This window comes from Colletotrichum spaethianum, assembly GCF_022836535.1.
Source record: "Colletotrichum spaethianum MAFF 239500 DNA, contig14, whole genome shotgun sequence".
NCBI classification, from domain to species: domain Eukaryota; kingdom Fungi; phylum Ascomycota; class Sordariomycetes; order Glomerellales; family Glomerellaceae; genus Colletotrichum; species Colletotrichum spaethianum.
The window spans coordinates 836,816-851,673 of NW_026054784.1; the positions used below are offsets into that span (position 1 = coordinate 836,816).

General features: G+C 53.2%; 3 protein-coding genes across 3 annotated transcripts; 2 read left to right on the forward strand and 1 right to left on the reverse strand.

Moving 5' to 3' along the window:
• Nucleotides 1–262: 262 nt before the first annotated feature.
• Nucleotides 263–4,959, forward strand: ColSpa_06182 (mediator of RNA polymerase II transcription subunit 12; the record flags this gene model as incomplete). The annotated part of the gene is made up of 5 exons (XM_049272394.1): nt 263–1,476; nt 1,526–1,730; nt 1,777–2,899; nt 3,101–3,973; nt 4,214–4,959. 5 exons carry the CDS (start codon nt 263–265, stop codon nt 4,957–4,959), a joined length of 4,161 nt encoding a protein of 1,386 aa, XP_049128351.1.
• Nucleotides 4,960–6,313: 1,354 nt separating this feature from the next.
• Nucleotides 6,314–8,191, reverse strand: ColSpa_06183 (uncharacterized protein; the record flags this gene model as incomplete). The annotated part of the gene is made up of 7 exons (XM_049272395.1): nt 6,314–6,510; nt 6,612–6,714; nt 6,861–7,462; nt 7,533–7,714; nt 7,765–7,826; nt 7,920–7,991; nt 8,105–8,191. The coding sequence occupies 7 exons, from the start codon at nt 8,189–8,191 to the stop codon at nt 6,314–6,316; spliced, it is 1,305 nt and encodes a 434-aa protein (XP_049128352.1).
• Nucleotides 8,192–11,141: 2,950 nt separating this feature from the next.
• On the forward strand, nt 11,142–12,013 carry ColSpa_06184 (NADPH-dependent FMN reductase ArsH; the record flags this gene model as incomplete). Its single annotated transcript, XM_049272396.1, has 2 exons — nt 11,142–11,827; nt 11,887–12,013. 2 exons carry the CDS (start codon nt 11,142–11,144, stop codon nt 12,011–12,013), a joined length of 813 nt encoding a protein of 270 aa, XP_049128353.1.
• Nucleotides 12,014–14,858: the final 2,845 nt, after the last annotated feature.

Genomic DNA, 14,858 nt, shown 5'->3' on the forward strand with positions numbered 1-14,858 from the left:
GCACCTGCAACCGACCGCTGCACAGATAGCGCGGCTGACGCCGTCAGATCCCCGACATCAATCCATCGACCGATTATTCCCCCTTCCATCTCTACCTCCCCCATCTCCAAACATCGTCAAACCCGCTGGCATCACGGCATCGCGGCCCCCCCCCAACTTTCCCTCCACCTTTCCCCAACGACCACCAACCGCACCAAACATCCCCTGATAGTCCAGCAATGTCGCCTCGGAACTTCCGCCTGCGATGACCTCTCGGACCCCAATGGGCGTCCAGCCGCGACCGCCCCAGCAGCGAACTCTGAGCAGCTCGGGCTTGTCGGTCCAACGGCCAACTCAACAACGCACCCTGTCCGCCCAGTACCTGCCTCAGTCACCTGTTCGAAAGGAAAACCTCATCGACCTGACGGGCGATGCCAACGATGCTGCCGTCGCCCAGAACAGGTATGGCACCCTGCCGCGGAGGGGAGGCTCTCGCCTCAAGCTCGAGTTGTCCAACGACGCCATGCTCGCCCAGTACCCTGTTACCGACTCCCCCAAAACCCTCACGCCCTCCCGCCTCATGCCCAAGAACGATTCCTCAAACCTCACCGACATGAGCTCGCCCGCCTCTGTCAAGGGCCAGCCCGTCGACGCAGAAAATCCGCCGATGCCCATGCCGAAACGCCGTCCGCGATTCGTCGTCCCCGCCGTCGTCAAAGACTCCCCCGCGCCCACCATCGCAGTCAAGAAGGATGGCCGCCCGAAACCGTGGCACTTCGAAACCCCTGCAGCCGCTCCCCGATATGCGCCCTTTGGCAAGCCTCGGGGCGACGCAACGAACAAACCAGGCTTTGGTGGCTCGGGCAGCGGTGCGCGCGATACGTCAGAACTCGGCTATGCCGACTTCTTCCCGTGGAACGGAAACCACCCCGAAGATCAATACTCCGAAACCGTTATCAAGACTGGCTACTATGACAAACCCCCAGCCTCCTCTGCTACGGAGACCTCGTCCGCCAAAACCGCGCTGTTCCCTGCCTTGAAGCACAAGAGCGGCCTCAACTTGCTGTCCAACATCTTCGTCGGCGTCTTGAATCAGAGGAAGCTGAACGGCCAGATCTCGTCGCCCTCGACGTTCAAACCACCACCGCGCGTCACCCTCACCGATACCAAGCGAGAAATGTGGCTGAGGGACTTGGCGAACCCGTCGATATCGTTGCGCCGACTGAGCCGAACTATTCCCCACGGTATTCGGGGCAAGGTGCTACTGGATCACTGCCTCAACAAGAACGTTCCGACAGAAAGAGCTGTTTGGTTGGTAAAGTGCGTTGGAGCCAACGAAATCCGAGCCTTCAAGAGGAAAGGAAACGGACCAGGCCCCTTTGTGCTCGGCGGCGAAGCGAAGTGGCTGCGAGATTGGACCGTTTTCGTGGAGCAGTTTGTGGAGGGCGTATCGACAGCTTTTGGCGACAACGACTGGAAAGCCAAGGTTCAATATGCGTAAGTTCATGTGGTCAAATCCCCGCTTCAATAGCTAACCGCGCTACAGCATCCGGCTGGCCACGCACCTCTATGCGGAACAGCTACTCGACCGCGATCACTACATGGACTGGCTTGTCTCCGGGCTTGAGAACTCCACTCAGTCGAAGCTGCCCATGTGGATACTGATCACGCAGATCTACTGGAAAGACTTGCTTCGTTTGAGGAAATATGGCCGACGATTGGTGAATGCGTTGCTCAGCCATCTTCACACAGTACGTTCATCTGCATCCCTCATTATCCCCTTGCTTACCATTCCAGATACACAACGACCCTGATCGCGACATCCTCATCCAGCTCTCGACAAGGTTAACTTCCTTGCTTACTCCCCTATTGTCGGCGCATCCTGACAACTTTGTGTCCCCTGCAACTTGGTTCAAGTACAGGGACGCTTTGCTTGCGTCTATCCCGACCGACCACGAGTTTGCGCAGACCGCATTCAAGTCGATCAATATTAGAAACGAACAGCTTGTTGCTTCAGCTAGCAACTCGCAGCCGGCAAACCGCCAAATACTAGTCAAGCACCTTGACACTACGTTCACATCTTTGTACAGCCCCGATCTGGCTGCGCAGTGCTGGGCCGTCAGCGAGGACAAGGGTATGGTTGTGCGGACATTGCTGGAATGGTGCACCTCGCCGCACCGGCCAGGGGCTGCAAAGGTCTACATCACGGCCAGCCTTCTCCGAGCTTGGGCAGCAGCCGGAGTCGACGTGACGACAGCTGTTCTCGAGTACCTTGGCCACAACCCGCCGACGGAGACGAACTCAAAACGCGTTTTCCACAGACTCATATCGGAGATTGTCCGCACTGGGGATTTTCAACTCCAGGGATACATCTTCTGGCTCATTGCTAGAGGCGGTCTCCGGAAGCCGGCCGACACCGAAGCCGAAGGCTCTTGCGCGACGAGGTTGCTGGTGGATCTTCCCCTCCACGCCCTGAACTCAACTTTCCAAGCAACCAGAGCGAGCCTTCTTCGACGTGCGAGTTACGACGTTAACGATGAGGCGGAGGACATCAACACGGCACTGAAGTGCATCCAGCATGCTCTGGGACTGCCTCTCCCGCCGGGAGACCCGATGCTTCAACGGAAGCCTGTCCCTGTGGGTAAGCTTTGTAGGCTGATTGCCAACAGTAACCGAGCTCTTCAGACCGAGGTTGGAGCTAGGCTTCTGCAGATCTTCACGAACGAACTCGTTACGACGAAAAACGGACCGCAGGTCTCCCCGGCCATTTTTAACTTTGCCCGGGCTGTTCTCGAAGCAGCGGCCGATTTTTCCGTACTTGCCGAGATCATCAAGATAGTAGCGCGAGCTTCGAACCCCGAGATTCTAGCGTCTTGTGCCGATACTATGAACGTGCATCTGCCGATCTTCGCTGCGATGGGTGGGACTAAAGAAATGTTCGATTTACTGATGGAAAGATTGAAGGTCGTGAGTGAGGAACAAGGTCCTGCTGCACGACCCCTCTTGGCGTCCCTTGCGAATCTTGCGGCTCGGCTACCTGGTTTTACAAATACGGCCGGTTACCTCCGCCAGCAGCTTCACCAGTGCGACCGTAACAACCCGATCGACGCCTGTTCGCCAGTATCCGACAACATGACGGCGCAGCTGCAGGATGCGGAGGGCGAGCTACACGAAGAGATCGAGAAGCTCCTGACGAGCGGGACCAGCGTGGATCGGCCGACGATGGATCGTCTTTTCCAGACAGTTGTGGGCCGGTTGGAGACGTGCTGGTCGAACTCGCCTGACCGACAGCGTGCTTACAGTGCGCTCCTCGGAAGACTGCGGATTTTCGACACCCAGCATTTCGATGTGCGCATGACCGACTGGGTTCACCATATCAGCGCGCTGAAGGCTCGTCCCGCCCTGGTGGATATTTATCCGCTGCTGATCAGTATGGGCTGCCTGACCCTGCCTATTATCCTTACAACAACATCGATCGACACTGGCCGGATTGCGCTCAACTCAATCGGGCCGATCAACAGTACTACGACCTATATTCAGGAGGTTCTCCATCTCACAACAATGCCTCTTACGGCCAAGACCGCGTTGACCCCGGAAGAAACGTACCGGTTCTACATCCAGCAACAAGTGGCGCCGCGCCAAAACCATAAGGACATGGTGGTTCTCGTCAGGAATGCCCTGGTCGAGTACTCGAGGCTTCAGGGGGCCGCTGATCCAGCGTTGCTGCCGCTGGCGAATCCGGGCTTCAAGAATTCTGTTCTGGAACTGCTGAAGCTTCTGGTGCTGCGGGACCCTCCTTCAGTCGTTCAGGCGTTGGGCACCAAGACGCCAGAGCCAGCATCGACGAGTTTGTTTGCACAGATTACCTCCAAATTATTGTTGCCCGACTCCAGCGACGAGTCGCCGCTCACATTCGAAACTGTCCTGGAACTGGCCAACGAGTTCACTCTCCCTTTCTGCCAGCTCAAGTTGTCGATCGGCCTCTCGGCGGACAGTACGACTAGCCCGGGAGGAGGCGAGCAGGCACTGACGCAGTTCGACATGTTCTCACGAGCAATGGATCGCGCTGTGTCAGCCAACAACGTCATGTGGACTAGCATGTTGCCCTATCTGAGCGAGGAGATCACTGAACACCTCAAAAAGCAAGCTCACCTTCGATTTCTAGGACTGTTCCCGTCGCAGAAGAATCCCCCCGCCTCGGATCCTCTTTCTCGCGAAAGTGTCCAGCTAGCAGGGAGCTTACTGTCGGTTGTCGAGGCCATTCTACGGGGCCGCCCGGCGGTCCGAACCTCCCAACTCACTTCGGGCATGGTGGAGAAGTTGGCGGAGCTCTGGGAGATCCTAGCAGCTGGGGACGATGATAAGAGAGAGCTTCGGGCGTCGATACTCCGGTACTGGCTTCCAGCGCTGCTAAGGTTTATCACGCTCCATACGACCGCAAACGAACCTGTGTCCGCAGCGACTCAGGCTCAGGCCGCCAACAACATGAAGCCACCAACCAACGCTGCGGTATTTGAGATTCGGGCAAGGATATTGGTTGTCCTATCAGGTCTCACCCTCGAGCTCGACAGTCTGGCGCTCCAGGACCCGCAGACCGGCCGACTCCTTAGTCAGCAGGTATTCGATCTGGCTCTGCTGCTGATTGATACCTTGCCGGAAGACGCGCGCCTGCAGTGCGTGCGTGTTCTGCTCACAGGTGGCACCATGCAAAATCCAGCGTCGTCGGATGCCCGCCTTCAGTACCTGTTCAGCCACATGCCTCCACAGACGGAGCAGTTCGTCCTCGCCCACCGACAGCAGCCGGCGACACAACAAAATGGGCCGCCGAGACCTAAGATACCGATTTCGATGCAAGGCACAGACAAACTTACACCATTCATCTACCGCAAATGGGAGATGCTTAGCGAGCCAACTCCCAATGTGGGAGAGAACGATACGGCTCTTAGCCTCACACTGTTTGAGGCTATCAAGATTCAGTAAACAAATTGGAGGAAACAGGAAACACACAACATGACACACACAAACACTCTTTTCATTTATGGTCATTGCATAACGCTGGGATAAAGGGCAAGGGATTTCTTTCTTTTTTTTTGTTTATAGATACCATTACTGGTTCAGAATGAGAGGAGTGGTAGGATAGAATTACGGGCAAAGGGGCAATGAGAGAAAGCATTTTTATATTTTGATACCAGGATGGGGAGGGGGGACCAAAAGCCGGCGTCGGCTGGCTTTGCAAAGAGAAGAAGAGTACTTGGGCGGGGTGGAGTCGGGATGGCTGTATCAGTGAGGCATCTGTGTTTTTCTTTATCATGACAACATATCTACAAACTACGTTTATGACAAATACTTCATCTACCTTCTACAATTCCTGTGGTTGTGTGCTGCTCAACGTGAGACGTGGGCGATTTGGTGTGCGATAGACAGTTCTCTGCTCGCTGTAAGCTGTGGGCTGCTGATGCCGTTGGGCCCTCGGAGGCGGGGAGGTGACTTGCACCCTTGGCGTGGCAGGTCGGCTTTCGGTGTAGGTTGAGAAGTTCATTTGACCTCAAGTAGTAAAGTGAAAATCATTCATGAATTCGTTCACGGACACTGGCCAGATGGCCCGGAAGTGCTCCCTGCACTGCAGGTGTGTTGGTCCCTTTCTTGCTAAGTTGTATAAGCTTATATGGAAGAGTCTGTGTTCAGGTTCTGGTTGAGAAACGGGCGGGCTATGGTGTTTTAAGGAAATGTGAATTTAGTTGGCCCCAAGCCCGAGGATGCTTTGTCTGCCTCCCAAAGGCAGGGAGGCAGAAAGCAGACCACTGCTGGTCGACGATGGAAGTTGCAAAGCGAGGCGAAGTCCAAGCCGTTTCCAGTACTCCAGCCCCGGTGAACTGTAAATACTCGAGCTGGTAACCTTTCGACCGTGTCCTAAGATGTCTTTATAGGCTACGTGTCAGGCGCGCCGATGTTTATTCAGTGTCTCGGGCACAAGGGCTGCGATCGTCTGGGTAGTTGGACCCCTTCAAAGTGGGATTGCTTCATACGCTTGGTCACGTTGAACTTGAGAAGATGCTTCCTTCCGCATGTAACTGAGACTATATAAAATTGGTTTACAGTGTAGCTGCTCCTTTTCTCCGATTCTGGCTCTTCGCGGTCATTGTATGTGGTTTTTCTGAGTATTCTGTCGTTTGTAGGTCAAAAGGAAATCATCAGCACCGTCTTATTCCCTTAATATTCGTGCTTTTCCCGATGTCTTATCCACGTCAGGGAAATGCATGGTAGTGAAAGGCTCTCGGGCGCATGCTCAAGCCGACTCAGGTGGTGAAGTAGATATCGGAGTCTAGACTTCATCTTACTGTTGACTCCATGATATGGTCATGACACCCATTCTCATGTGCTCGATGCTTTTCTCAACGTCGACTTCCTCAGAGGCAAACCACTCCTTGCGACGCCTGTCAAACATGACCCACCCACAAACGATGACGATTGTTAGGGGGATGGAAATGGCAAAGTAAACCCACAGCTGTTGAGAAATGGCCGGATTCGCATCTGACTAGGATGTTAGCTGTAAGTTTCGGGGGTAGATCAAGGAAACCATCAAATGTCTACGGGCAAACTGTAGACATTGAACGACAGTAGATGAGACTTACCCCTTCCAAAATCGAAGAATGACATACTAAAGACAGACGCTACAAAGGTCCCAGGAAGAAAAAGGGCGCCGAGCAGCGCGATGGCCTTCATCGCTGTGCTGTCCTGCTTACTAGCATGCGCCAATCTCCGCTGCTCACTAGCCAGTTGAAACTGAAGATTAGACTCTCGTTGAGAGAACCTGTCTTGCAGCTACGATAAAGTCAGCGATCCTCCATTGGGTCTTTATAAGTGTAAACAAACAAACATACCGCACCCCGCTGGATGTTGAGCCTCTCTATCGTTGTCGCCTGGTATACCTCAATCCCCTTGAGCTTGAGTCTGTAAAAGTCTAACCTGGAAACCAAGCTCCGGTGAAGCTTATCCAGGACCGGCGACCTGTTCTCCTGGGGTAACTTGACCTTGAACCTATCCATCCCGGCCTCCATCTCCTTAATGATTTCAAGGTAGGCCTGTGGCCGTTTCCAGAGGACCTGACCATGCAATTCACCAAGATCGCGGCTGATAGCTTCTACCTCAAGGTAGCCTTCTCCATCAATGTATTCATCACGTTCAATATCATTGCGCATGCTGATGGCGTGCTCAAGCTTGCGCAGCCAGTCGCGGGCTTCGCGCTGCTTCAGGTCGTTTTGCGATGAGAGTTCGTGCGAGAGGATAATGATGGGCAGGAGCATCGGATGGACCACCTGCTGCACGCAATGCTCCAGTTGTCGAATCGCAAGGACGATGTTGGAGCTTGGCGTGCCCTTGACGTAGCCCGATGTAATGCCATTGCTGAAGCAGTGCGAGAGCATAATCTCCCACCCGCGCGTCTTGCCCTTTTTGCGGACGTCGGACTTGCGGAAGATGATCTCTGCAACAGTAATCAATCAGTAAGTTTCGAGCCATTGCGGTTGTTGGGCCAACATGTTGGAAATACTAACGTAGAGTGGGATCCTCATCATCCTGGTCGTAAGCACACCAGAAGAACGGCCCAACGATGTTAGTGCCCTCAACCGCTTTCAAGGGCAGTCTCATAGCGCGGACCATGGACTCATAGGCTTCTGCCGTAAAGGAAATCGTGTGCCCTGCAAACGTATCCGCGTGCTCAGCGTTCTTTTGGAGTCTATAAAGGTATTGGTTTAGACTCTGTTATGGGTATAGAAGTCTGCGCACATTAATCGAACACCATTAAGTAGTTTAACACCCTCCTTCATCCTTGCTGGTTCAAACGCGCCCTGAAGTAAATGGGATGTTAGTTACGTTAAGCCTTGTTACTAGCTTCTTGCTGAAAGCTGTAGTAATATCTACTACCATACAAGAGTACATACCCGTCGATAGAGGAAGTTATCAAATTCGTCCATAGTCAGGGGGTGCTCCTCGGACGAGTCATATAAAGGATCCTGTATGTTAGTTGTGTTTAGCCTGCGTTCATTAGAACCGTGCTTTTCACTATCTAGACATTCCACCCCGTGTCTCACCAAGAGGAGGCGGAGCAATGTGACTCGATACTCACCGAGTAGTTGAAAATCTCAACATAGTGCGTTTTCTCCGAGACCTGGCGGCATTCGCTAACATGTTCGCGGAACATATAGTTGTCCATCTTAGACTGTTATCGAATAAGCAGCAGGCTATCGATGAATTGAAACAGCGAGTCGACTTAGTGTAGGAAGAGGGGGAAAAGTCTGCGTCAGAATAGAAAGAAAAGATATAGTCGCGGGGTATTTGCAAATCGACGTGTCGGCTGAAGCATCGGCTCCTCTTATAGGCAGCCCAGTCTCGCGAATTTCTACCATGTCTGCAGTGATTGCAGTGACTGCAGCTGCTTACGGCGAGGGTAGTGGAGGGGGGCTCTGGTTCAAGGCTGCCTCAGCCCATGTAAAGTGTAAGTACTCTGCATACCTGTCTTGCAATTGGCCAAGAGCACTGGTGCCACTGAAAAGTCGCTTCCAAGGGCATTATGTCGTGCCCTAGTACCCATTTGCCTTGACTGGTGATACCTACTCCTACAGCTTGAACCCTCTACAGCAGTTAGTAAAATTATGATATAAACGTGTCACACCGCCGCCTAGTCCGATGGTAACAATAATGTGATTCCGACTAGAACAAAGCACCGTTCGGTTCCTTTCACCTGGATTGTCGGCTTAAACGAGGGAAGACGTGGTGGAATGAGACGACATTTTTCCGCTCCCCCGCATCGTTCTTAGCCACTAGCAAGACGTCTAAAATTAGGCTCCCTATCTCAGCATAGGTAGCTTATCATTCGAATTACATACTAACCGTTTCTAGCTTTTTGGCAGAAGTGGTATCAGCAGTTCGCGGCTAGATGGTGGGGGTGTGCGTTATTTTACAGGTCACTAGACCAGAAGGTGGCTTTGCGATTGCGTGCCTTGTGTTTTTGGGCGGTTAGCCCCGACCTTGCTAGCAGCTGTTCCGGATCTTACAGAAAGGATGGGAAGTGCGCCTTTGGTATAAAAGGACACGGAAGGACCTAAGATGATACGACAAGTTGGAAGACGAAGCGGTGGTGGTTTGATTAGCTGGGAGCTTTGGGTTCCTTCGTGGAAAAGCCCGAAGTGTAGACTTAGAAGCAAGTCTAATTACTAGATCGAATTCAATGGCATCAGCAGGGAACGAAAAGACATAGTGAAAATGCTATAGACGCGGGGCCGGTAAAATCTCATAGAGCCTGCTCGCCGGTTTTGGGCATTTCAATTTTTGAGCTACCGAGATAATCTCATTCAGTATTGCGTATCGAGAATCCGCGAGCCAGAGCTCTGAGGAAATGATTCGCCTCGGTGTCGATAACCCCTGGGGAAAGCCCCACCTGCATGTCTTCAGTCAGCAGTATCAAGGCTCATGCTGTAAGAGCTACGGGAACAATCCCGCAGAGTCGCCTTGTTCTAATCAACCAGACTATCTACTAGCGATAAACCATAACGCTATCCAAATACTTGGCTGACAATGCTTGCGTAGCAAAAGTCTGTAAAGCTCCTTTGAATCTTCAATAGCACTGTAAAAAAGATATTAGCACTCTTTTTTTTATTAAAAGTCACTCCGCAACGCAAAGACGACTTACACAACCTTCATACCCACCGTCGCCACAAGCGGTATCTTCACTCAAGAGGCAGTCTCCTCGAAAGGTGTGTCGGTCTCCGCCTTCCCCTTCACTGCAGCAATAGGTATGGCGGTCCTGTGTGGACACCCAGCCAGTCAGTCTATGTGTTCTCTGAATATACTACCTATTCCGACATAAATATACTGTGTATATGTTGCAGCTTGAGTGGTTAGCCGCGATGCCGTAGTTGGCGCACCAATATGCATTAGCCGAGCTCAAAAAGAGAGCGCTGACAGAAAGAACGAAGTTGAGCTTCATTGTGGGCGGATGAAGAGAGGACTTGAGGATACTGGACTAGATTGTTGGTTTTCGCCAGACATGATTGTTGTAGATATGAGGGTAGCAATTCTTGATTCTCTATATGCTCTTCAAGTTTTGTCCTTTCATGACTTCAAGATGTTTTAAGCTCCTCTGTCTCATTTGACCACGTTAATTTGGCTGTGACTGTGATAATCGTAATCCATCTAGTCGAGGTTATGGCGAGTCATGGGCCGTTCATGAAAGTCAGGAAGCAACAAATAGCAAATATCCCGGTACCCACAGCCACAGCAGAACGTTTTTTGACTTTCTCTGCAATATAAGCTGAAGCTCCCTCCCTGTTCATTTGTTGTGTCAATTATGATACAATGCGCTGATTGCTGTATTTAGTTAACGGTGTTGGCTTTGTGACGCATTATGTATCCAACACCAACCAAATCAGGCCAATGTGGGTAGTCACAAGCCCCTGCGTTGACGTCAACCGGGCCTCTTTTGCGGCTTTGTCGACCCAGGCCGGCCGGGCCTGGGCGACGAGGCCGTACGGGCACCTGCTTTGTACGTACCGGGGCCACTAGAGGCAATAGCCGATTGGGTAAGAATCCATACTCTGAAGCCAGTTTCGTCTTCTCTTTTGAACAGCCCGTGAACCAGACCATGGCGTTATTAACAGTGAGATTGATTAGCAGACTATACAAACATTAGACGAAAGAGTCATCGTGTGTCCAATTAACAGTTTGCCTTGAAATCTTGAAAACGATGACCGAGCGGTCTGCTTTCCGCCCAGACCCCGAGGGTGATATGTCATTACATGCTTCTAATTGGTTGACTTGACTAGGTCCCACAAGTACTTCGAGGCTTTTACACTCTGGGCATTCGCCGTCACTATCTCTCCAGGGACCAGCAGGTAGTTCCTTTGTAAATCAAGAAATATCCGATTTCATACCAACTAAGACATCAGTTGCAACCAGAGATGCATAGTCTTTTCTCTTTAGTCAGAACACAGAGTCATCGTCCTTTAGCCTCCTCCTTGTCTCTAGCCTTCTCCTCTACTACCACCTCTTCTGCTTTCCCCTGCCTTCTCAACCGTCTCAACCGGTCATACATACGAGAGGCTTCAAGAATCAGCGCCCTCTCAATCCACGACACAAGGTTCAACACACCAAGACACTCTCCCAAGATGAACAGCCACGGGGACATCAATAACGCCCACGCCGCCCGGCCTACTGTGGAGATCGATCCAGACGAGGCATACCTGAACCGCACCCACGCCATCGCTGCAGAGGACGACGACGCAGAAACCCGCACCCGCTACCGCCCTTTCATACTCCCCTCCACAATCACGGACGACTGGGTCTCCGACCTAGAACTCTCCACAGCCCTCGCCCTCGTCGACCGCGAGGTCCTCTCCTGCGACCTACCGCGTCTCCGCATCCTCGTGCTCTACGGCAGCCTCCGCGCTCGCTCTTACAGCAAACTCCTCGCCCTCGAGGGCGCCAGAATCCTCCATCGCCTGGGCTGTGACGTGCGTGTCTTCGACCCGGCCGGTCTGCCCCTCAAAGACGACGTCAGCCACGAGCACCCCAAGGTCCAGGAGCTCCGCGCGCTGAGCCGGTGGAGCGATGGGCAGTTCTGGGTCAGCGCGGAGCAGCACGGCGCCGTGACGGGTCTGTTCAAGACGCAGATCGACTGGATCCCGTTGTCGCAGGGCTCTGTACGGCCGACTCAGGGGAGGACCCTATGTGTGGCGCAGGTGTCGGGTGGGTCGCAGAGTTTCAATACGGTGAATACGCTGCGGTTGTTGGGCCGGTGGATGAGAATGTTCGTGGTGCCGAATCAGAGCTCGGTGCCGATGGCATATACGCAGTTTACCGCTGAGGGGAAGGAGAGGGAGGGGGGTCGAGGATGATCCCGAGCTCTAATAGGGATAGGCTGGTTGATTGTATGGAGGAGCTGGTCAAGTACACGGTGGTGATGCGGCCACACTTTGATTTGTTTGGCGATAGATTCAGCGAACGAAAGGAGAAGAGGGAAGAGGCTGCCAAGTCTTAAAGCCGTTTCGCCATCTAAAGCTAGAGTAACGGCATACCTTCGTCTTGCTGTCTCTTAAGCCTTGCTTTGGCCCCTCGGGATACTCATGGCAGTTTTTTTAGGCTGTACACTTAATTGCTTAGATATAGACGACGTCAGTAAAGTACACAGAAATGAGTGACAACAATTTGAATCAAGGCCGATCAGCGCATATCATTCTGGGGAGTGGCAGAAGCTACACTAACCCCTGGTTCACCGTGTTGATGAATGAGGTGTTGATACTGTCGTTATGGAACTCACATGTAGTTTTAATGAATCAACAGAGAACCACAGTCTCCCACCGCGGATTACACTCTCTCCACTGACTAACCCGGACGTGACCCACACCAATCCTCCTCGCAACAAACGGCTCGTATGGCAGTCGCTCCACGAGCATGACATTGAACCGCCACATCTCATGGAACTGTCCCTCAATGAACGCCCACTCGTTCCTCTCACTGAGCCCACCGTCCAACGAAGCGCTGATGATAACGAAGTCGAGCACCATCCTCCGATCCCTCGCCCCTTTTCGTCCGGCGACCCAGGCAGGGTCCATCTTATCAAGGTACCCGACCTGTCGCCCCATCATATCGAGTATATACGCGTCTTCATGCTCTGGTCTTGTCCCGCGAGAGTCTCCCGCCTTCCGAATCCCCTTATCCCTTCCTACTCTCAAAGAAGCAACAGTCGTGTTGAAAACCAAGGCACCCGGAAAGTCACCTGCAATGGCCACGGCCTTGGCATCCAACACCTCGTGCGCGAGCGCCTCCCATGGACTATGCGGGCACTCCCGCCACATCTTAGTGTGCTTCCTATCAGTTTCCGGCGAGACCTTGACCTTACCCCCGCCCATCTTCCTTTGCAATGGAGGTAACTTCTCCGGCCCGTGGAACTTGGTCATCTTCATCTCCATGCCCAACCAACGCTCCTTTACCCGTAGCTTACGAAAACCACCGCTCCCATCCCCAGACCCTGGAACCACTGCCGGATCTCTCAGATGAAATCTCACCAACGTAGCAATTCGAACAAGCTTCGCATCTACAAGCCTCGCATCGCCATGGATCCATTTGTACCCCGCCGCGCTCCCGTCCACCGCCGTCCACGCCGCCCAGCTCCAGCTCGGCACCCGCACGCCATCATTTTCTCTTAGTGAAGCCGCGCCGGTGTGACTCCACATGAGAGCCTGCGGAAGATACACCTCCGGCAGCCCGAACAAAGTCTCGGTGCGCAAGGCTTTCCTCACAGCGTTGCCAACGCCCGCGAATGCGTTGAGAATGTCTGCGCTGCGGGACAGCTGGCGCGACGTGTAGTCTTCGACCCAAGCGCAGTAGTTCGCCAATGTTACGTGCTCTCGGAGCTTGATGGTGGCATCTTTGTGGTAAAGGGGGCGCCGGTAGAAGCCAGGTATCCTAGGGATGCGGTGGCTTTTCCCTGTCGGTGCAGGTTCGTCTGTGTCTTCCCGCGCGGATTCCAAGGCGCCATCTGGTTCGATGTCTTCGACGTCTTCTCCGAATAAGTTTGAGGGCTCTTCGCTAACTGAGTCCGCCACTTGGACGTGCCGACCCCAAGTCAGCTCCTCGGCGGCTTGTCCGCGACAGCACTCGAACAAGACTTGGTACTCGGTAATGAACAGCCGGCGCTTGGACAACAGTTTTTCCTGGAACGTCCATCCCCTCCTGTTCCATAGCGAAGCGTCAACAACAGCCTGCATTCCATTCGGGTCAATCCCTCTCCCAACGTTGCGGATCCGCGCTGGAGCCCATAACGACGACCTCGGCCGCCTGGGGTTACCGGTATACCCCGGAAACCCGTTTCCTTTACGATCGTTTAGTGCGGCCATAATGGTAAAGGAGGCAGACTGGTAAATCCGATCCATGCCGTCTATTTGGTCAGGCTTCGAGTGCTCATCGTCTTGAACGATGCAGAGTCGATCCACCCATAAGTATCTCTCGCCCAGGTCCCTACAGAGCGAGATCGTATCCGATATGATGGGAGGTAAAGTTACGGAATTGAGGCTGCCGGGGGTCTCTAGGTCATGGGCGTTGGCGTTCTCGAGCTGGGCGTGCCCTGCCCCGTCTGAGGATTCCCACATATAACTCAGAGCAACGAAGCGTACAGGTTCCGAAGGCTGGACAATCTTCATGTCTAGGACGTCGATGACTCGAAACCCTAACGGTAAAGTATCTAGGGTTTATTAGAGCTTCTGTGTGGTGACCATAGGAAATGCATGGGTTACTCACAGATTGACGAATATTCTCCAACACATTTTGCGCCGTGAAGGGTTTCACAAGCGTCGATCCATACTTTCAGAGTCTTGATATCGAAAAAGTCCACCTCCCACTCATCAGCAGCTTGTAGATGGCGAGGCTCATCTTTCGAGTACCTCAAGCGAAACTGAGGGGTGATCGCAAATGGTTGCTGTGAAGCATCGCTAGTCTTCGGGTGAGCGCTGCTTGGCAAGACACTCAGTGTCAATTCTAAAAACAACTTGATGGAAACTTCATCTCCCGCGGAAAAGTCCAAACGATGTTCTTGGTTCTTCGCTGTACCCGAATCAAGAAAGAAAGGCCCCTGGACAGTAACGTAAACAGAAGTCTCCGAACTCCCGCTTAGCCATTCACTCTGCTGCCGCCGCGCTTGGACTGCCGCCGCGATCGCATAGCATACCAGACACCGCTGTGCACTTTGCAGAACGTCCTCCAGACAGACATAGTGATGCGCCTTCGCGCCGAAGCCAGCAGCGAACTCGGGGACGTTCCAGTGCTGGCATCGTCCGCAGAGCTGGGGGTTGGCACTCGTTTCCCGTCGTTCCCTAACGAGGACCGCG